General features: G+C 47.4%; 1 protein-coding gene across 7 annotated transcripts in view; it reads left to right on the forward strand.

Annotated features, from left to right (window-relative positions):
* The window catches only part of NAV2 (neuron navigator 2), a 399,145-nt gene that overhangs the window by 223,339 nt on the left and 152,484 nt on the right, over positions 1-23,322 (forward strand). For all 7 annotated transcript variants that reach the window (XR_005021033.1, XM_036862156.1, XM_036862161.1 and 4 more), the window contains 4 exons: positions 4,350-5,445; positions 10,378-10,490; positions 16,033-16,141; positions 18,737-19,126. Coding sequence is in view for 6 of the 7 variants with exons in the window: in XM_036862156.1 (XP_036718051.1) it covers positions 4,350-5,445; positions 10,378-10,490; positions 16,033-16,141; positions 18,737-19,126 (1,708 nt within the window). In the remaining variant the exon portion in view is untranslated. The remainder of the gene's footprint in view (positions 1-4,349; positions 5,446-10,377; positions 10,491-16,032; positions 16,142-18,736; positions 19,127-23,322) is intronic.

The raw sequence follows: 23,322 nt of genomic DNA on the forward strand, positions 1-23,322 counted from the left end.
CTTTTGCTGTCTCAGATTCCTTTGTTCCAACAAAGGTTCCTATACCTGAGAAAAGAAACTAGAGCTGTTAGTTATTAGAGAGAGAAGTGTTCTTAATTTTAAAGAACTCCCCCTGCCCTCCCTCCCACACATTTACTTTCATAGAATACTAGCATTTTTGAATTCACTAGCAGCTCATTGAAGGTTGAGTATACCTTGACCCAGCCAGTTTTCTGCATTTATTGGTAAGCATCTTAAGAGAACCATGGAGGGGGAATGATTGACATTAAAGAAACACCTGTATGTCGCAGCACAGGGAAACTCACTTGTTCAGCGAGTGGACTTAGTTGCGTTCTTGGGGCCCAGCCTCACAGGGTCTCTTGGAGACTCGCTGAGATTTGAATGGAAACAGAGCTGAAAGGATTCTAGAGAAAAAGCTTATCCTCTTTCTTACAAATGGGGCGACGGGGGCCCAGAGGGGCAAAGTGGTATACCTGGGGTCACACCTTCAGCTGGTGTAAAGCTTGAGGCTTGGCCTGCCTCCCCACATCCTCCCGCATTTATCTCACTATCTCAGGAGGCTGGTAAGGAAAGTCTCATGCTGGGAATCACAGAAGCCTTGTGTTAGAAATGGCTGCTTTCCACTTCAACCAAGATCTGAGATCACTGATGTGATACCCTAGGGATGACAGAAACATGTCAAGTTCACCTGGACAAGACCACTCATGACCTGGAGCCCCTTCACTGTTAAGGGGTTTTCTGGCTATGACATAATGTCAAAGTATTGATGATCTGATTCTCAGGTGCCCTGTAGCCCTGCTCAGGGAACTTCTGTTCTAGAAACCAAATTCAGAATCATCCGCCAAGACTACTCTTACAGCTGTAATGAGTAGCCTTGAAATGTCCCCATGATCCTGTAACCAGGGGAGCCCAGGCAAAATGCCAAGTAGAAATTCTGAAGCTCTGAGTCCTGATCCTGAGTTTGGACTGAAAAGTTTTAATAAAACCCTAATGACTAATCACAAATTTTGAGTCTCTCTTGCCTTAAATGTGACTTGCAAAGGTCAAAACTACCAACCAACAATTCAGAAACCATTTGCTATTTTCTATGCTCTGGCAGGCTTTGGGACACAAGGGTGAATGGGGGTGGGGGTCACCTCTGCCCTGGAGGAATTTACAAACCAGTGGAATAACAATGAAGCTTTCCCAGACTCCCTGGGGAGAATTAGGAGATCCCAATGCTTGGGTCTCCTGGGACCATGTACAGCCCTCTAAAGCTTTGACATTGTTTCTGTGCTCTGTTTTGAGGTCCGCTGCCCCTTTGGGCAGTGAGTTCCTAGAGGGCAGGGGCCGTATCTTACTCAACTCTGTATTCCCAGTCCCTGGTGTAAGTAGGTGGCCCTCCAAATGCTGTTATAAAAAGGGAGGCATGGACAGTGTCCTGGGAAAACAGAGTAGGGAGAAATACCAGGTGATGTGATGCAAACGAGAGGGTTTGCATCGTTCAGCGAGGGTCTCAGGTAGCTTGAAAAAGGAGGAAGGCACGTGAGCTGGGGTTTGCAAGACAGGGAAGAGTTTCTGGGAGCTGTTTGGGGAACGGCCTGCGGAATGCCCGTGTGTCCGCCGTGGCTACACTGCGTGGGCCCCTTCCCTGCACCTGGCACCTTCCCTAAAGGAGACACACATCTTTGGTTGGTCTGCACATTTCTCTTAGACAAAGCCAGGCATCTGTTTAGCTCTGGATCTGTCCTTAGCTAGTTAGTAACAACTGATTTCTAGCTGTGTGTGTTGAGGTTTAAAAACACACAGAAACGCTAGGCAGGGGCATTTCTTGTCCAAACGATTTCAGGCGGGCTTTATAAGAGTTCCAAGGAATGTGTGGGAGCAGAGAAGTGACACTGATCCATGTCTGTCTCAGCAGGGAGTATGCCTGAAACTCCTTTAGGAACGAGGGGCGTACCTGTGGTCGTGATTTGTTGCAGCTCCTGTAAGCACATTGCCCCCAAAGCCCCTTTTTCTTTAGGGCTTCTTTGCTACCAAATGATAAGCTGTATTTATTAATTACATTAGTTATCATCTGTTCCTCGCTGCCAGAGTGTAACCTCCGTGAAGGCAGGGGTCTCGGCACTGTCACTGAGGCATCCCAAGTGCCTAGAGAATGTGTGGCATATACTAGGCACTCACTGAATATTGATATGAATGAATGTATTGAATGAACGAATGAATGAATACTTCTGCCCCAGATCCGAGCCCAAGTAAAGGGAAGGACAGTTGTCCTGAGAGAGTGGAACTCGGGACTGGAGGGTCACCAGTATTTCCTCCAGGGCGCTGGCCTCTGTGGCATAGGCTGCCTCCTTTCCAGTGGCTGGGCTGGTTTGTCCCCCACCACGGGTATCGTGAATATACCCAAGCAATAGAAAAGGCGATGCCCCAGAAGTACTCTAGTCATTTAAGTGGCTGTTGTTTAGATGTGTTCTTTCTCACAGGAGGTAGCTGTGATGCAGTCCCAAAGAACACTGTGTCAGGAGACCTGGGTCCAAAGCCCAGATTTGTCCATTTCCAGCGATGTGATTGAGGAGCAGTCATTTGCCCTCTCTGAGCCTTAGTCTTGTCAAACGGGGGCAGTAACCCCCTTCACAACGTGCCTAGCGCCGCACCTTGTGGCACCCAGGAAGCCCTCCATGAGCAGCGTCGCACCCGAGGAGGCCCTCTGAAAGGCCAGTAGTGTGGGTGGGTTCTGTGAGCCTGTTTCCCAGGCAGTCCCCGGCTCTCCCCAGGAAAAGATCCAGCAACGCCCCTTGAGTTTTGTTAGGGAGGATCATGCAGCAGCCCCTGCTCCAAACCCAAATCCCCAGTAAGTCAGGAAGATGTATGTGTTTTAAAACATTGGGAGGTCTGCGTTGGATCACCCTGGAGCCGTGGCTTCCCGGAGCAGCTGAGAGTGAAGGGAAGCAGTTCCTCTGCCGGGAGCTCTCCCGGCTCGTGTCCCACAAGGGGCTGCCTTCACTCGGCTTTGGCGGCCGTTGACTTTTAAATCATAAAAAGCCGCTCTATATACAGTTTACTCTGTTGCTAGAAGGCGGCAGAACATAGGTATTTAAAAAGGGAAAAAAAAAAAAAAAAAAAAAGAACAGAAGAAGCAGCCGTTAATCCCGCCAGGCTTCTGGGCACTGGAGCAGTTGCGGATGACAAAAGTTAATTAGAAACATGAGCAGTTTAACCGAAAACACTTGTGACAATTGGAAGGACAGCCTTTCGGGTTGGAGAAGTTTTCCTAGGGAATCGTTGCGGAAGAAAGTGGCTGCCGCTGGGTAAGTCGTGTCATCGTGACTCTGCAGGCACAGATGTGCTCTTTGGGGCCGAGGCACCGCATCCTGTCTGCACCGGGCGGGCGCGGCCGTGGGTGGGTGTGGGCGCTGGGCTCAGCCATGTCCCTCTGACAGCTGCCCTGACGTCGGGGACGGAGCTGCGTGGCTCCGAGTGCTGCCTGAGGAAGGGCGCTGCAGGGTTCATGTCTGCAGTCTGGGCCACCTCGGTGCCTAGCGGAGCACCAGTTTGGAACCCGCCCTTCTCAGAATAATTCCAGTTCTAGTTTGGAAATATTTTGAAGGTTTTCTGAGAAAAGAGTCTGGCCGGGGAACTACTACTCCCTGACCGCCAAGGGGGAAACCTTGACTTTCAGATAACCTGCACGTTTTCCTGCTTACGGTGAAGGCTTGTGCCCAGTTCATACTCTTAAGCTCAAAAGGCTTTTTTATTTTAACTCTAACTTGCGTTGTGTTCGTAACTCTTTAAAAGTGCCAACGTAGGAAAAACGTATTTGCTTTGATGGGATTTAGCAACTTTTGTGGGTAATTCTTCTTCTGTAAAGATTATACTTGGTTTCTCTTTTTCTGGATTTTTTTTTTTTTTGGTCTGTTCTGTTTTAATGTCTCTGCTACATTGTTTTCTTAAAGTTGGATAATTCTCAATTGTTTGGCTTAACTAGGAAACGGGGTTGTGGGTTGAGTCATTCAAAACAGGAGATGTTTCCTACATCATTCCTACACCATCATAGTGGTGATGCGGATTTTTGTTTTCCCGTAAACATATGTGCTTAATATTGCCTTGTGCGTGTTGATGTTAAGATCAGCATGCATTCACACAGCATACACCAAAAGGTGACAAGGGGGGGATGTGAATAGCGTGTGAATAGGAGAAAGTCAAGGTAGAGTTTAAATTGAGCCATAGGTAACGCATGAAGCAGGTAATGGAGGTGCGCGGCATCTGGGTTGGAGCGACTGGCCGTGTAGCCGTGGCCGATGCCCCCTCGTGATCAGTGCAGATCCATGGGTGTGATTCAGGTCTCCTTCTCTTCCCTGCCTCTGCAGAGCCTTTGGCGAGTCCGGCCCCCTCCCACCCCGGAATGAGCGAAGATGCACCTGCTGCTCTGGAGGGCGGCGGCTGCGCCCCTGGTAATAGCGGCGCCTCCTCGGCCATCCCCCAGCCCGGCACGGCCTCCAAGCCCTGGCGCAGCAAGTCGGTCAGCGTGAAGCACAGCGCCACGGCTGCCACGCTCTCGGTCAAGCCTCCTGCACCCGAGGCCCCCAGGCCCACCCCCGAAGCCCTGAAGCCAGCCCCCAACAATCAGAGGTCCATGCTGGAAAAACTGAAACTTTTCAACAGCAAGGGGGCTTCCAAGGTGGGTGAGGGCCCGGGGTCACGGGACACAAGCTGCGAGCGGCTGGAGATCCTGCCCAGCTTCGAAGAGAGCGAAGAGATGGAGGCCGGCGGTCGCCCGCTGTCCGCGGCGGGCCCCACCTCCAACAGCCCCAAGATCGCGCTCAAGGGCATTGCCCAGAGAACTTTCAGCCGGGCGCTGACCAACAAGAAGAGTTCCCCGAAAGGCAGCGAGAAGGAAAAGGAGAAACAGCAGCGGGAGAAGGAGAAGGAGAAAAGCAAGGACCTCGCCAAGAGAGCCTCGGTGACAGAAAGGCCAGACCTCAAGGAGGGGCCGAGAGAAGACCTCAGCGGGGTGGCGGTGACCGAGGTGCCAAAAAAGTCCTCCAAGATCGCCAGCTTCATCCCCAAAGGGGGGAAGCTCAACAGTGCCAAGAAGGAGGCCCCGGCCCCTTCCCACAGCGGGATACCAAAACCAGGAATGAAGAGCATGCCCGGGAAATCCCCAAGTGCCCCCGCGCCTTCCAAGGATGGGGAGCGGAGCCGGGGTGGGAAGCCGAGCTCGGGGCTCCCCCAGCAGAAGCCCCAGCTGGACGGCAGACACTCCAGTTCCTCCTCCAGCCTGGCGTCCTCGGAAGGCAAAGCCCCAGGAGGGACCACCCTGAATCACAGCATCAGCAGCCAGACTGTCAGTGGGTCCGTCGGGACCGCCCAGACCACGGGAAGCAATACTGTCAGCGTCCAGCTACCTCAGCCCCAGCAATACAGCCACCCCAACACTGCCACGGTGGCGCCTTTCCTGTACAGGTAGGAGCGGCTGCCCCCCTGCCCTGCCGGGGCCCGTGGCCAAAGGAGCCTTGCTGGTGAATTCTGGGTCTCTGAGGGTAGGGGTCGGGACTGCTACCCGGGAACATTGAGGCAGACAGCTCAGGTGCCGTGTGATCAGTGTGCTTGAGGGACGGTTAATTCAGCAGGGCTGGGGGGAGGTCAGGAAGCTAAAGAGTGGAAGTAAAATGTGAGCTGATCCTGGGATGAGGAGGAGCGGCCCAGGCACATGGGGACCCAGGGGCTTTGCAGAGGCGGCGGCAGCATGAGCAGAAGCTAGGAGGGTGGTTTGCTGTCACTCGACAGGCTCCAACATCAGTCCTAAAGCATCCTGAATGTACTTTAAACAATGAAAACCACAAAACCACCTTGCTGAGTAACGGAGACTTCTCACAGAGGTGCTTATCTTAAAATTCCAGATCCTCATGGTTTCTTACCCCATCACACGTATTAAATATTTTTTCTTTTCTTTTTTTTTAAATTAAAAAAAAATTTTTTTTGGCTGTGTGGTGTGGCTTGCAGGTTCCCAACCAGGGATTGAACCTGGGCCATGGCAGTGAAAGCCCAGAACCCTAACCAGTAGGCCACCAGGGAATTCCTTAAATATATTTTCGGTCCCTGCTCTGTGCTGGGATTTCTCGAATGGAGAACAGGATGAGGAAGAAGGGTAGCCGTAAGGAGGGACTGGTTCTAGAAGAACCAAAGAACCCGGGTGGTATTTGGGGAGACAAGCCTGGGTGTTTGCGTCTGTCCGTTATCGGTCCCTCGGTCTGTCTGTCTCTGATGGCACATCCGTAGCACCACGGGAGACCATGTGGAGCCAGGTGCTGTGTCTGGGTGGTTCTGGCCTACGAGCGCCTCTGGTTGCACCACACACCTGTACAGGCTGGAGGACACTGGCTCCGGGTGATGCTGGATGCGTGGGATGAGTCCTCTCCGGGCAGATGAGAGCCTCTCAGCCCTGCTCTTGGGGGTTCCCAGAACCTTGTTCACAGCGCTCGACTCGATCCCGTGCTCGAGATGTGCAGGGCAGTGGGCCACACTGCACAGCTGAGCGATAACTAATACCTCTCCACAGCACAAGGGGACCGATGGTTGAAGGTCACAGTCTGAGCACTTACTTCACAGTTTCTACCCTAAGTATATACACAATCACACCTGTACACACACACTCATACACCTATAGTGGATGCACATCAGGGACAGTCACACGTAAGGACACAAGTACACATTCATACATAAAATGCAAATACACATATTCACACGTGTTATTTACATACCTGTTCATATGCACAGACTCAGGCCCATGCTTTCAGCTTCCCCTGTTTACATGGTTCCCCAAAGAATTAGATATTTCCTCTATTTCTTCCTGAGGTGAGTTCTAGTAGGTTCTGTCACCGTTCCTGCCAAGAGCTGATAGAAAGTCTGGTTCAAGCGATTGATTTCAGAGTCAAGCCCGCAGCATCCAGCCTGTGAGGGAATGTCAGGCCTTCTGAGGAGAAGCTCTTTCCTTTTCGTTGCTTACCCACCCCTTCAGTGAGGGTCACGCCAGACCTTTTTAATGGGAGGCGGTCATCTTTGTATTCAATCAAGTCATCAGCTCAGCTAACAGTCCTGAGAAGGGTGCCAAGGCTTAGATAATGACTCAGCACTTGTCTCCATGCTCAGCTTTTTATAAACCGTAGAGGCAACTGAATTGCTTGCCGTGAAGTTTTTATCATGGCAGTCACACGAATAGTCTTGAGGTGATGCATATTCAAGCGACTGTTCCCAGATTCTTGATCTGCATTTTCAGAATTAAAATACGTGACAGTCTGATCACCATCAATCTCTCACCCCCGCTCCTTTTTTTTCTGGCTGTAATTATTTGAACGATTCTAAAACGTTTAACCTTTTTAAAAAATATTTCAAGATTTTTCAATGAGAGGAAAAACTCTTAATGATCAAGAGCAAATGTCTGACAAATACGAGGAAGGAGAAAACGTCACATGTGTCTGTCCAGCTGCGTTTTAGTGTTTACGCTCACCCTGTGTGATGTCCTTCTGTCTCCTCTGAGGTGCCTTTCCTCTAGGTGAGCCAGGTAGGAGGAGGGAAAGAAGAGCACTGGGATAGGAGTCAGATGCCTGGACTCTGCCTTTTATTCGCTTGTGAGTCCCTGGGTGGCCTTGGGACCTGGCTGCAGGCATAGCTGTTGAGTATGCACCGCGTGAGTGCAGAGACCCAGCTCATTTAATCATTCTCACAACTCCATGAGCTGGCTACCCTTTCTATCCCTGTTCTGAAGGTGAGCAAACTGAGGCCTAGAGTATTTAAGTAACTTGCTGTAGGTCAAAGAGCTGAGAGCCAGAAAGCTAGTGTCTAAAGCCAAGTCTGTCCCTTTAAGAGGGGCCAAGTGCTTAACCACGAAACCGTCTGACTCTAAATCACCGCCTCGCTTTGAGCCTCATCTGTAAAGTGAGGAGATGGGGCTAGATTAGAGGATTTTAGGAAATGGTTTAGGCTCCCTTTGTGCTCTGAGATGCTCTCTCTCAAATTTATAGCTCACTGTATATGCCTTACAGCGCTTCCCCCCGAACCTCTCCACGTTAGTGATGGTACCAAGGGAAGAAAAGGAAGATAAATCACTTTTGACAAATAACTCTGAGTAAATCATAGTTACCGATTCAGAAGGCACACTGGACACCTCTATTGCTTTACACTTTACTGCTTTTATGTTGTCTCACCTGTGATTTTTGTGGCAGCCAGGGGAGGTCGCTGTCGTAATCCCCGCTTGAGGGCCAGACACTCAACGAGGTGCAGTGACTTACTGAGATGTGCGTGGCTATCAAGTTACGGACTCCACACTGCAGCCAGCTCAGCGTTCAGACTCCGAGTCTAATGTTCCTTCTAGCACCCAGCATCGTTCTAGACTTAAAAACTTCTCATTTATCCGTTCAGCACACCCTGCCTGAGCGCCTGCTTGGCATGTGAGTTGGAACAGATCGTGTTCTCATGTGCACACATCAAAAGAGCCAGTCTTAGCCTTCAGAGAGCTCTTAATCTAGTGTAGGAAAGGTTTATCCATTAGATCATATTATAATAAGTGGGCATCGGGAGAATAGAGACGCACAAGAGGTGGAGACATCTGCTGGCCAAGGACTGGGGCCAAGGTGACATGGGGACTGTGCCTGAAAGGTAGATTAGGAGCAAACTAAGGAAGAAAGAGGAAAAGAGCCTTTAGGCAGAGGACACAATGACTACAAAGAAGAAACTGTTAAGGACAGGGTATGATCTGGGAATGGAGAGGAGCCACATGTGGGTGGAGCACAGGGCAGGGCTGTGTGTAAAGGGCAGGAGTGGCAAGAGACAGGGCTGGAAAGGAAGGAAGGAAGAATCCCACGATGTAGGGTACCTTCTATCACAATTAGGACTTTAGACCTTATTCTGTGGGCAACGGGAAACCATCGGAGCCCTTTAATCAGAAGGTGACAGGATCACATCGGCATCACCGAGATCAGTGCAGGACAGAATGGGGAGTGGACCACACCTAGGGACAGTCTAGAACAGAAGTCATGGTTCACGTGCCTGCTTGGCTCCACAAAGGTAATACAAAGGAGTGGTTCAGGGTGAGTGGGACTCTGGTAGAGGGAACCCCACGCCTCTCTAGAGGGGGCCGCCACCACATGTCACCAGCAGGTGGCGCCCCGCAAGAACGTGAGCTCAGTCCTTCCAGACTTGTTTTTACTGGGAGAAGGCAGAAATCCAGAATTTTTGTGAAATCTCCCAATTTTTAAATGTGGAAATGAATTCAGAAGCTTTAAAAAAAAATACTGTGGAGACCAATAAGGATCAGTCTGTGGGCTGGTTTCTATACATGGCTGTCGCTGGTAACCTCTAGTCTGGAGGCAGCGTACCTGTTCACAAAGTGCTTCTAGGGTCTGGGCAGAGATGGCGAGAGCTTGGACTCTGGTCAAGGGAGCATGAAAATCCTTTAAAGGTCGAGATGGCAGGCATGGGGAACCGATGGTATCGGTAGGAGGGCAAAGGGGGGAGCATGGATGGATGATGTGGGGTTATCAGTACACATCCGCCACAGTCTGTTTTAGACAGTTCACATTGCTGGCAAACACTTTCTTCACAGGGAGTGAAATCTGGTTGAATCAGCTCAGGATGCTAACGAATTAGTAACGTTACACCCATGGTTATGTGTCTGAGTATAATTATATGTTTGCCTGGCACGCCAAAATAAGCAGAGGTAATTGTGGCAAGAGCACATGACATGAAGCAGTTGCCTCGATTTGCTTGACAAAAAAGGGCATGGAGAAGGTTTGGGGAAGTACAGATTTCAGTCAGGTGTTGAAATAATGATCAATGAGACCTTTCATCTCAGAAGCTCTGAGCTCTGAATCAGACCTAGAGGACAAACACATCTGCCTGGCACCCACTCCTGACTGGTTGTACGGTCATCTTTCCAGAGACGGCTGTGTCAGGAGGATCTGGGGGGGGGGGCCTGGGGGCTGTAAGTGGAGTCATGGAGTCATCTTCATGCTTGGCTTGCTGGCATCGCTGGTTACTTAGAAGTGGCTCTTTTTGGCACATGTTAAACGATCCAAACCATCCAGTACTCGCCAGCATTTTTCTGGCTAGACCTAGCTCCCCGAAGGGGATGCAGAGACGCGTCTTCCAGTGAAGGATTGCAGACCCTCCGTTTGGGTGATGAATATTTCATCTTTTACAGCTCGGTGGCTCTGTCTGTTTCTAGGACCTTGCTCCACGTGCACCAGTGAATTATTTAGCATACATCTGCTGGTCTGCTCTGTTCTAAAGCTTCTTGCCGAAGGAGGGGATAGTCGGGGCTGTGGTCGGGACACGGTGGTCCGGGTGTGCTAGTTTACCCCTTGTGACGAGTGTGTCTGCTCTGGTTTGTGTGTGAAGGTCCCAGACAGACACCGAAGGGAATGTTACTGCCGAGTCCAGCTCAGGGGGTGTGACCGTGGAGCCCAGCCACTACACCAAGAGTGGACAGCCTGCCCTGGAGGAACTCACTGGTGAGTTTGGCGCCTGGAAATTCCGTGTCTCTTGGTGGTGAGGCCTCCCGTGCAACCGTCTGCTGGAAGGTCCCGAACCCAGCTTGATGTGAAGTTGCTTCACTGTTGCCTTGATTGATGAGCCAAACAAACTGAATGTCTGTCTTACTACCTTCCTTCTCTTTCTTCTCCTTCTCTCATGATCTACTCCCTCCTCCTCAGAATTGTAAATAAGTCTTTTACCTGTTGGCCATTCTGTTTTAAGGTATGCTCCTCTTCACTCATGTAGGGGCTCTGGGCTGCTCAGATACTTCACTTTGAATCTCCTTGTTCAATCTTCAGATAGAGTTGCCTTCCAAAAAGACTTGGAACTCTAAAATGTATTGACTTTTTCAAATTTCCTTTAAGAAGCACTGATTGAAAATTGTTCTGAGCACCCTGGGAACAGTTGGAAAGAAGATTTCAGCATGCTTCTTTTACCAAAACCAAAAACAAAAACAAAAGCTAAATTTTATTTAAATATAACCCAGACAAGGATGATTAAAGGGATATTATATCACATAAAATCATAAAATCTGCAATTGTCATATAGTTAATTCCACAAATATTTATTAGTGTTATACTGTCACATTCTTAATTTAAAGAAAAAAAGGTAGCATCAGAATTAGAATTCCTACTGCAGTGTATTCCGAGCTACCACCTTCTCTGTCCCTTGTCCCCCGTTCCCAGCGCTGTGCCCTGGGTTCCAGCAACTTCTAACCAGGGAAGGGAGTGGTAAACCACATATTTAGCAGTGGCTGAGTTATTCTTCGCATATCTTACCACTTCCAGAGTTGGGTTAAAAATTGAATCCATGTTTAAAATCCATTTATTAGACTAAATATCCATGACCCCACCATATTAATAGCCACATTACAGCTGTGGAGTTGGTCTGCAGCCCACATGATCGACTCTCATACCCGTTTGACCATTAGCTCTGAGTATTAATTTCAGAGAATCTGAGTGATTTCACTCTTTCCTTCTGGTTCTGCTGCCTGGGCACAGTGATGGGGCAGAGAGGTTTCAGGCCACTTGTAAGTGATCCATCTTACAGTGGTTTAGGGCCCCATTTAGTGGTTTGGGATTGATTTTATGTTTCCTTCTCTCCCAGGTTTTAGCTCCCCTGCATATGAGGACATGGATAGTGCAGGAAAAGGGCCAGCTCTCAGGAGAAGGGTGTGGAGTTTAATTACTACTCAGGTCTCCACACACATTCCAGATTGTGTTCGTATGTGCACGCATCAAAAGAGCCAGGCTGGTGATTCAGAGGCCGGCATGGGTCAGATGTGTGACTCGTGGAGGAGTGTGGAGTCGTGGCAGACATTGGGGCTCAGTGAAATTCACATCTGAAAAGCAAAAGCGGCAGCCGGAAAACATTCCACATAACAGTTAAATTTCACAGGGACAGATGGCAGCCTGTGATCTTTTCACTCCTTTATCTTTTTCTCCCCATGTCTCCTGCGCATCAGGACAGTAAACCAGGTGAGAGCTCAGAAAGCCTGAGATGCTGTCGGTTTGGGGACCAGAACAGTGCAGCCGGTCATGCCTGATCAAGCACCCTTTGGTGTAAAGTCAAACGATGTTAGTTGCTAAGGACAATATCTGAATCAGGGTGACTTGTCTTTACATTCAAGTAGTGGAACTCACGTGGGCACCTGTAACACATGCGGCCGTACAGTTAAGAATTTTATGGAGACACTACATAGTAGCTTGTATGTATGAGGTTGAATTCAGCTTATGTACAGCCGATCCCTTGAAATGACAACAAACGAGTGTATTTAGGAATGGACATTTATGAGACTATTTGATCAATTGCTTAGTTCCTCCCCCTTACTTATGCAAGTAGGTGGATTTTCCCATGGTGCTCTGTCATTTACATAGCGTTACACGTGAGTCCTGCATCTCAGATTGTAACGTTAGAAGGAACAACGTCCGCTTATTATCCAGTCCATGAATCCCTTCGATCATTCATTGATGAATTGTCTTTCAGTCTCTGCTGGAATACTTCTTGTGATGGAAAGTCTATTCCTTCACGAGGCAGCCCTTCCATATTTTATTGGCGATAAGTAGTAATAGAGTCTTTTATCCTTACCTTTCTAAATCACTGAGTATAATCCAACCTCATGGACAATTTCCATTCTTTTCCATGTAGCAGCGTGTCCCTTAGCCTCCCTCTTCCAAGTAAAAATCCCCGGTTCCGTCCATGTTCCTCATGGAACACCCTGACATCCTCACCTCTGCTCTATTTGGTCAGAATATGGTGTTCTCTCCATCACGGCCAGTGGCTTGAGGGAGCACTGCCCTTGGTAGATGCAAGAGAGCCACAGGTAGACATGGAATAGTTCATTCAGTTTTTAATTTCTCTGTATATGGGCTTTAAGGCCCCAGCCATTTCCACCAGGGCACGGCTGTGTGTTTATTTTGTTCAGGCTATGGGTTGGTAGGGAGATCCTACATTAAGGCCATCTTCCAAGCAGGTAGAATTGGCAGTTCAGAACGTGATCACCTGAGCAAGGCAGGTAGATTACTGGTTTGTGTTTCTGCGTTGCTCTTGGGATCTGGGTATGTAGAGCTCCGAGAGGAGCAGATATTTCCTAGTGGGACCCCTCAGAGGGAAACAGGACACTCAGATTCAACGAGCCCTCATTTCGTGCCAGGCGTATCATGTGTCATCTCATCTGATCCTCCTAACCTTGAGGGAAGGGGTTTTATCCCCATTTGACAAATGATGTTCGGAGAGAATAAGTGACTTGCCTGAGGTCAAGTGGCTGGTAAGTGGCAATGCCATGATTCAAACCTTTATCTGTTGGAATGCAAAAGCTATCCTTTTGCTTCAGCCCTACGTTGACCAAACATCTTGTGGACAATAAATATTTCTTGAGCATCTATAGATTTGTGTGGGGTTATCAAAAACAAAGGTGAGATACCACTCCATATCAAAGATCTTTGAATTTCTAAAGGAGAGTTAACAGGCAAATGTGTCATTCATAGAGACGTGGATAAATACAGGCATACCTTGGAGATATTGCAGGTTTGGTTCCAGACCACTGCAGTAAAGCAAATATTGCAGTAATGCAAGACACACAGAGTTTCTGGCTTCCCAGTGCATATAAAAGCTCTGTTTACACTACACTGTAGCCTGTTAAGTGTGCAGTAGCATTATGTCTAAAGAAAACAATGTACAGGACTTCCCTGGTGGTGCAGTGGTTAAGAATCCGCCTCCCAATGCAGGGGGGCACAGGTTCGAGCCCTGGTCCAGGAAGATCCCACGTGCCACGGAGCACCTAAGCCCGTGCACCACAACTACTGAGCCTGCGCTCTAGAGCCCGTGAGCCACAACTACTGAACCCACGTGCCACAACTACTGAAGCCCGCGCACCACAACAAAGAGTAGCCCCTGCTCGCCGCCAAGTAGAGAAAGCCCGTGTACAGCAACGAAGACCCAACGCAGCCACAAATAAATTAATTAAAAAGAGAAAAGAAAACAATGTGCATACCTTAATTGAAAAATACTTTATTGCTAAAAAATGCTAGCTATCATCTGAGTCTTCAGTGAGTCATAATTTTTTTTGCTGGTGGAGGGTTTGAAATACTGGGAGAATTACCAAAATGTGACACAGAGACACAAAGTGAGCAAATGCTGTTGGAAAAATGGCGCTGATAGGCTTGCTTGACACAGGGTTGCCACAAACCTTCAATTTGTAAAAAGCATAATGCTCGCGAAGCACAAAAAGTGAAGCACGATAAAACAAGGTATGCCTATAAATATAGTTATTATACTGTTGTGTGTGATTAAGTTAATTAATGAAGGTAATTTGAAAACTGGTCCCTAGACTTAGCTTCATAATAAATGTTCCCTGCAGGGCCTGGAGCTATCCAAAGGATCAGTACCTTTTTGGCAGCCTTTACACAGATAAAATGTGGTCAAACTGGCAGTAAAAGATATTTAATTGATGGCCCAGGAGATAGATGCAATTACATTCCTCCACAGCCATTAGGGGAAGGTAAAATAGATATTCATCATTGCTTTTGTTTAAAAACACATACATATATATATATGTATTTTAAAGAATTGGATGGGAAATGCAGGTTTGACCACTTTTTAGATAAGAGAAAAATGCCTTCCAAATTTCTCTTGGTTAGAAGTGGGAAGAAAATTGAAAACACTGGCATTTTCAAGGATAGAGAGTTTGCTATAGCAGATTATCTCCATATAATCAATCATTTAGTCCATTCCCCACCCTCCAGGCACCACCATGCTGAGAATAATCTAAGATCATCTGTCTCAGAAGGAAAGTTAATTCTGTGACATTTCTTATAGAAATGTCTATAAGAAATGCCTGTTGCACTATTAATGACAATTGCTGGAAGTTCTACTTGGTGTCTGCTCTATATCCCACTTGCTGCTGCCCATGTGTACTATGTTCTATATAGAGATTTCTTTAGAAATATTGCTGAGCACTTGAAATAGTCATCAGCTTTTAAAGATCCTTGATTGTGGTCTTCTCAGCCCTCCTGAAATTACTCTGAGGGAATGATGTGTGATTCCTTTAATCACTATTTTAGTTATTTGGCTTTTCCTCTCCCCCATAAGCAGCCCAAACTAAACAGAATAGCCGGACAACCCGAAGCAAGGCTTCTCTGAGAGGGGACGTGGCTTCCTAGCTTGTGTGTAGCCTGTTTCTCCTGGGATGTTTGTGCCAACTTGACCTCTCCGGGCCAGGTATTTAGTGGGATGGGAAATGTTGCCCAGGGAATGGAAGTCCCTTATCCCCCAGAGAGAAACCTGAATCTTCTCGAATGCTCCCCGCTCTGCAGCACCAGCTGGCGTGAGCTGAGTGCTTTTGGTGGGTGCTGCGCTCAGGGATCTCCTTTTAGTCCCTACAACAGTCCTTTGAGGTCAGCGCTGTCACTGTCTTCGTCTAGGACCGCGGAATCTGAAGGATGGAGAGAGAGGGTCAGCACCTACCCCGTGACCACTCAGCCAGGGAGTTAAAGGAGCCAGCATTCGAGACGACCTAACAAATTGAACAAAGGAAAAGACAAACCTCTCTCTGGAGGAATATTCATGATTAATAAGTGCAGATCTTTTAACCACTACAAATTAACCATCTGTAATGTCAGGCCAATAGACAGCAGCACCTATCACCCATGGGTGAGAAAACCAAAGATCCTTCCTGGGCAGGGGTCAGACCTAATGTGTTCGTGGCTTTATTGGAGACAGTGTGAAAATGTGTGTGTCTCAGGCTCGGCACTTTGCTTTTCCCACGAGCTAGACTTCACCTGTTGCTGGAGGGACCTGCAGGGAGAAGAAAGACCTCTCTCTCTCTTTAGATTTAACACCTTCCTTTGGGCAGCTGCGCATTTATTCATTCATGCATTCATTCTCAAATCCTTCTCGAGCACCTGTGGTGAACCAGGCCCTGAGCAGGGAACGTGGTTTTGGTCACAGGCGCAATTGCTGTTCCCAGGAATCTCCCCATCTATCTGAGAACTAAAATAGCTTTAACCTTTGTCTCTCCAGGGGAAGATCCCGAGGCTCGGCGACTGCGGACAGTGAAGAACATCGCTGATCTGCGGCAGAATTTGGAGGAGACCATGTCCAGTTTACGGGGAACTCAGGTTACACACAGGTATCTGGAGCGTGAATCACTTTCCTGAACCAGCTAGTAACTTGGTTTTCACATGGCTGCTCCTGCCACGGTGTGTACCCGCCACTAGCCAAGTGATTTGGTTAATAACGGAATAAATAACCTTGATCGCCGAATGTGCTGGAATTTACCAAGAATGCCATACGGCATGCAGAAGTGTCAGGAGCAAAAATCCGTGGAGACAAATTCCTCCCCAAAGCAGAAGGTTGCTAAATCCATCCCATAGAGGATGTTGCAGACCAGCTGTATTTAAATTTCCCTTTGCTTGCATTTTCCAAAACGATGTGATATTATGCTGTTGAAACGAGCAGGTGAACTGTATTTGACCTGTGTGATAAAGTGAATAACTCGAATTCCTACCCGGCCTCTGATCCCCAAGCACTCTGTAACGTTGTTAGTCATGCACGTGTATAAAACACGGACAGAAATATTTATAAAAACGTAGGATCATGTTTAAACCATGATTTCGTTAGATGAACTCTAGGATTACACTGGGAACATTTATCAGTTTCTTTTCATTGTTGAGCAAGAAGGTGAAGAGGGTGCAGCCCTGGGACATCCTTTGTGATTTGGGCAGAACCAACTTTTATGGTTTGTGTTTGGCCTTAATGATCAAGGTAAAGTCCCGGTTACCCCCGTGAGCTCCCGGGTTGGGGGTGGGGGGTCTCCCCTGCTTCTCCAATTTCAGTCTCTTTGATAAATGAATACAGCAACGAGACTGCTGGGCTCTACCACGGCCAGCAGCTACGGCAGATTGGAGTTAAGCACTGTGGGTTCTTAAAGAAGACCAGGGCCCGAACCTTAGGAGTTCCCAGTATAAGGAAAGTCAGGCTGCTTCCAGGATCAGAGGGAAACAAAACAGATGAGGCACCTAATTGATTCTCCCAGAGAAGAGTCCACTGGGGGTGGGTGGTGATGGCATGGAACCAGGTGCTGGACCCTGCGACTCTTGATTAGCTAAGAAACATCCCTCTTTCCACCATCATCATTGAAACTGATTTAATGTATGTTACAGCAGTTTCGTGGATGTCTTGGCTCGGGCTAGGTGATCATGACAGGAGGAAAATCTTCCATGCTTTCTTCTGCAGGAAAGACTCTCGCTCTCTCTGCTTAGTAAAGAGACCCCAGCGTGTCTCTGCATCTTGATGGTGTGGTGAGACCTGCAGGGCCGGAAAGACAGTGGACTGACTGCAAAAGAGTCTTTGGAGGGCCAGGGACGAGCTCCATCTCCTGGCAGTTTCAGACTCAGCTAGTTTCATGCGTCTCAAGCCCAGGCATTTACCACTCTTTTCTGGCCTTTTGCTCCCAAAGTTTGTCATTTTGGACAAAAGGTGGGAGAAGCAAAAGTGTGTGTGTGTAGCGGAGTTGGGGGGATAGATGATATTACAGAGTTAGAAAATCAGGGCCCTCCCCACCTGCTCAGTCTGGAGAGAACTGGGGATGTGAACATGGGATCTTAGGACCTTGAGAGTGGATGGGTGCATCCTGCCTTTAGGAAAAGTGAGCTGAGATGCAGCGTCCTAGGATGAATAGGCACACAGCTACCTTTATGCCCCATTGTTATCAGTCCAGAGTTTTCTACTTCCTTTCCTGGGTTGGAAGAAGATTCCAGTAGTTAAGATTGTTTATTTAAAGTAATTGTTAGGGGGTATCTTGTACCATGTTTTAGGGGAAAAGTCTGTGCTGGGCTTTTCAGAATGTCACGTAGATGTGCAGCTTTGTCTTCATTTTTAACAACAGAGCTACACTGGGTGGTATATTGGTACCTTATTTTTTTTTAACTTATTTATTTTATTTTTGGCTGCATCGGGTCTTTGCTGCTGTGCGCAGGCCTTCTTTAGTTGCAGTGAGCGGGGGCTACTGTTCGTTGCGGTGCCAGGCTTCTCATCGCGGTGGCTTCTCTTGTTGCGGAGCACAGGCTCGAGTTCCGTGGGCTTCAGTAGTTGTGGCTCGCGGGCTCTAGAGCGCAGGCTCAGTAGTTGTGGCACACGGGCTTAGTTGCTCTGCGGCATGTGGGATCTTCCCGGACCAGGGCTTGAACCCTTGTCCCCTGCATTGGCAGATGGATTCTTAACCACTGCTCCACCAGCGAAGCCCAATACCTTATTTTTTTTTATTTTTAGAAATTTCGTGTAATGTCTGAAACGTTTATATTAACATATTTCCATACAAATAACCCAATGAAAGTTTAGTATTAGTTGTTTTGTTTGTTTGTTTTTTTATAGGGCAGGTTCTTATTAGTCATCAATTTTATACACATCAGTGTATACATGTCAATCCCAATCGCCCAATTCAGCGCACCACCATCCCCACCCCACCGCAGTTTTCCCCCCTTGGTGTCCACATGTCTGTTCTCTACATATGTGTCTCAACTTCTGCCCTGCAAACCGGCTCATCTGTACCATTTTTCTAGGTTCCACATACATGCGTTAATATACGCCAATACCTTATTTTTTGATCCTCTTTTGTATATGGGAAATATTTCATGATTCTAAAAAAATAAATGAAAGAGAATATAAACTGCAAAGGCTACTAGGCATATTGGGGTCTAACCCAAGGCCGGTTTTATGTTTTTAGCACATTGGAAACCACGTTTGACACCAATGTCACCACGGAGATCAGCGGGCGCAGTATCCTCAGCTTGACGGGCAGGCCCACTCCCCTGTCCTGGAGGCTCGGCCAGTCCAGCCCTCGGCTGCAGGCGGGAGACGCCCCCTCGATGGGCAACGGGTACCCGCCCCGAGCCAACGCCAGCCGCTTCATCAACACCGAGTCGGGCCGCTATGTGTACTCTGCCCCCCTGCGGAGGCAGCTGGCCTCCAGGGGCAGCAGCGTCTGCCACGGGGACGTCTCGGACAAGGCAGGAGATGAGATGGACTTGGAGAGCATCAGCATGGACGCCCCCGGCTACATGAGCGACGGGGACGTTCTGAGCAAGAACGTGCGGGCGGACGACATCACGAGCGGGTGAGTACCTGGGCCGCCTCTCTTTTCACGGAGCAGGGGAGGCGTGGCCCCTGCCTTCTCTTCTGCGGGGCTTATTGAAGTTCTCTGGGGGAGAGCAAACTGCCTTCCTCACGTCCTGTTCATTTTGAAGGCTGTGTGCCCTGGAGGGGAGCCTTCTGGGCCAAGAGACGTTAAGACTTGGGCCGCAGTCCGGGCTTGGCAGTAACTCGCTGGGCAATTCCAGCCAGGCTCCACCGGCAGCCAGAGTGACACTTGACAACAAACCATACTGTGTCAGTCCTTTAAACCAAACCTTATGCTTAGGATAGAATCCAGACTCCTGAGCCTGGCCTACCTGGCCTACAGGATGTGGCCCTTACCTGCCTCTTAGAGCTCGTCGTCCTGCACTCCCCTTGCTTCTGCCGCTGCAGCTGGTAATTCTGTCCCTCAGTCTCATCAAGCTCTTTCCTGCCTCAGGGCTTTTGCACTGTTTCTCTGCCTCGGTTCTATTGCCCAGATCTATTCCCCTGGTTCCTTCTGGCTGCTCGGCTGGCATCTCTTTGGAGGGGCCCTCCTTGACCCTTCAACTTGAAGTCCTTTATGTGACCTGCCCCAGGCCTAGTTTCTGTCACCGTGTCTTATGCTCATTTGGAAGCTTATCGCTGTTTAAAATTATCCTGAGGATGGGTTTATATTTTATCGTTTCCCCGCCCGTTCCTGCTTACAACAGCAAGCGCCATCATGCAGGGACATTGTCTGTCTTGCTCACCACTGAATCCCCAGTGCCTTGTACATGTAGGAGCTTATAAACGTTGCTGAATTGGTGAGCACGCGGCTCGATGGATGAAGGAGCAAACCCAACCTCCCTGTAACATGCGAAGTTGAGGCGAGTGACGAGATGATGTCTGAGCCGGGCTGTGACCACGTGTGGCCCGAGGCTTGGCTTCTTGTTTTTGCCACACTTCCAGATCACTGTGGAAGCTGAACGAGCATCCATTTGCTCCACTGCCTGTGAGTTCTTCATCTGTTAACCCGGCTTGCCCAGAAGTCCTTCAAGACCTTCTCCCCCTCTAACATTCTAATAGATAAAATTACAGATAATAAAAACTAGGCATGATGATCATGCCACTCATTTTCCTGAATGTAATGATCAAGAACCCCATGGGTGAGTCAATGTTTTCATAATTTTAACAATAGCTCATTATCCTACTATGTGCCAAGCACTGTGCTAGGTGCTTTATATATATATTATCTTCTTCTATCCTCACAGCAGTCCTTTGAGATAGGTGATATCATAATCCCCATCTTCTGGAGGAGTAAACTGAGGCTCAGGAAGGTTAAATAACTTGCCCAAGTAGTTAAGAAGCAGAGCCCAGGGCTAGTTCCTTAACCACCGTACTGCCCCATCTTGCCCAGCATTTTATTGCTGTGTTGAAATAGCACAGCTACTTGAGTTTATTTCAAAATTGATTTACTTTTGCTTAGTTCTACCTGTCTTACTAGAAGTGTTCTTTCATTTAATTCGAAGCTTAGAGATAGAGCTGCTTTGGCTTTTTGCCTGTTACTTTTAGAACCATCCCATAGTGAAATCTTCAAAGACAGGAGCCACCAAACCCTTACGGTGTAACACGTTTCTGCTATTATCCAAATGGCTGGGAAAGTTAATGGCCTGATAAATCAAATGATCCAGTTAACTTAGAGCATCATTTTGTGTCTCTAGTTTTACATGAACATGAAAACAGTAACACATACCTGTTACTAAAATTACATGTAATTTAATCTTTTATTACTCTTTAGAAGACCGTTGGTATTCAGCGTGGCCTCAAGGTTATCATTATCACTTCCCACTGTGATATACTACCAAAATACTTCGGGATTATTTTGAGATTTTCATATTTTTTAAGAAAGTTTATTCTCTTGTCAGGTCAGTCTTTTAATAAATGAAGATGTATTTATTTTTATGTACTACTGACAGTTTCCACAAGGTGGAGACATTGAAACACCGTAAACTGAACCTTAGTGATGTTACAGTGAGACATTCCTAGTTTCTTCAGCTATTCAAACCAAAGCCTTTACCCCTGCTGAAAGGCACAGATGTTTACATTTCACTTCCTGCTTTGGGAAGCTTACATTTTTAGCAAGTGAGATAGTGCTTAGAGCAAGTGTAGATAAAAGTGCGGAAATGTAAGCAAACACCCAATTACTGAAATTGGAGAACTCTGGTCTATTTCCAACTCCCCCCAGCCCCACCAATTCCTTTTAATGTAGAAATTTACCTACACAATGAGGAGAGGCAGCCCAGATGGCATTGAGCTCCTAGTTGTGACATTCTAGAGTGCTAGTTAAGCATGACTCCACACTGGAAATGCACGCGAGTTTCTGCTTTGAGGCCAAGTTATAGGTTTGCCTGTATATGCAGAGTTCAGGGCACGCCGTTTAATGTCCTTTGTACTCAATTCTTTTTCCTTTTATAAACATGACAAGGTTGTAGATATTGAATGACTGGTCATTTAGTCTGTACTTCAGAATCTGCCCAATATAAGTCATATTGCTGAGGCAGTTGGTGTAGTGGAAAGAAAACAGACAGATACCAGACAAGCTTGAATCCCGCTCTGCCACTCGCAAGCTCTGTAACATTAAGCACGTCATTTAACGTCCCAAAGCCTCAAAGCACTACAATTAACTTGGTTTTTAACCTTCTACAATTAGATTTCTCTTTGAGGTTGCATCTAATTAATGGCAAGTATCTGATAAAGACACACAGTTTTCAGACAGGGTTTAGATGTCTTATCAACCTCAAAGGTCCCGGCACTTGGAAACAATGAAATGATTACAGTTTTCATCCAGATGTTTGTTTGGCTTAATGGAAACAGCCTCGATGTATGAGTAATATATAAATCAGTATTGAGGCTCTTTGAGGAAAGTTCTCGTAAAAGTTTACAGCAAGTTTAGTTAGCAAGGCTGAGGTGGAAGTAAATTCTAGTTTCTGAAAACATATGGCCTTTGTTTTTAAAATGACACTGGACCTCAGCTTGGTAGAACAGCTGTTTTTTGATGTCTCCAGCTCATTGTCTCCCCTGGATATGATTGCACGTGCACCTGTGTGTATCATTCAGTTCTCCCTAAGGTAGGGCTGAAGTTACTTGATTTCCTTGGTGTTTAGCTAAGGAACTAATGGCACATGCCTTTGGTCTGTGTGTGTGTGTATTTATTAAACCCTTCTATTGCATTTAGTATGTGCCAGGCGTGTCTAAGTACTGTGCAAGCAATTGTCTGACCTCACCACTTCATTTTATTAGATTGATAAATTGGGCTTCGGCTGTGGTTAGTGGAAAAGGAATTAAAGAAACAGACGAAGATGTCTCTTACCAAGTTTTGATCTGTGAAGCCAATCCATCTACTCATCTAAAAATTCAGGGTGCCATATGGTATAGAGTGAAATTAAAGGGACAGACTTAGTGTCCATATGTTCAGAAAGATTTTTTTTTTCTTTTCAAAGGAGTCACTGAGTTGTATAATGTTCCAAAGTATGAATATACCTCCCTTCCTGGAGAAAAGAATGACCGTTTAAATTTAACATCAGAAGTTTCTCCAAGGGCCTTTGATGGCTTCGCATTGCCTGTGGGAATAGATCTCAACTTCTTAACTGAACAAGGGAGGCTGCTTACAGTCTTTCCCTCAGCTGCCCTCCCGCCTCCACCCTGTTCACATCCCTCCTCACACACCCCACGCTCCCCAGTGCCCTAGGCTACATGCCATTTGTTACCAAAGGCTGTTTCCTGCATTTGCAAAAGCTTTGTGCCACAGGACCTGCCTCTTTCTCCCTGGAATTTCTTTACCCTCAAGCTTATCTGAGTGATCCAAAAAAACAAAAAACAAAAAAAACCAAACAAGCAAACACCTCCTCTGTGATGCCTTCCTGGACACCCCCAGTCAGTTAGCTCTGTCTGGTGTGTTTCTGGTGGTCTTGGTTCACACCCAACCTTATGTGTGAACCTTTCGCTTAGCATGGGAAGTGTTTGAGAGGGAACTGGATGGTATTGAGGAAAGGATATGGTCTTAAGAGGCAAGCAGATTTGAGATTTAATCTTGGCTCTGCCAAATGAACTGGAACAAGTTTTTAACATTTGGGAATTAGAGAGAACTTGAAAATCACCCGGCAGAGTCTGGGATGCACAAGAAACATCATGCACAATGTGTGCGTGTGTGTGTGTGTG

Source organism: Balaenoptera musculus, chromosome 8, assembly GCF_009873245.2.
Source record: "Balaenoptera musculus isolate JJ_BM4_2016_0621 chromosome 8, mBalMus1.pri.v3, whole genome shotgun sequence".
Classification (NCBI taxonomy): domain Eukaryota; kingdom Metazoa; phylum Chordata; class Mammalia; order Artiodactyla; family Balaenopteridae; genus Balaenoptera; species Balaenoptera musculus.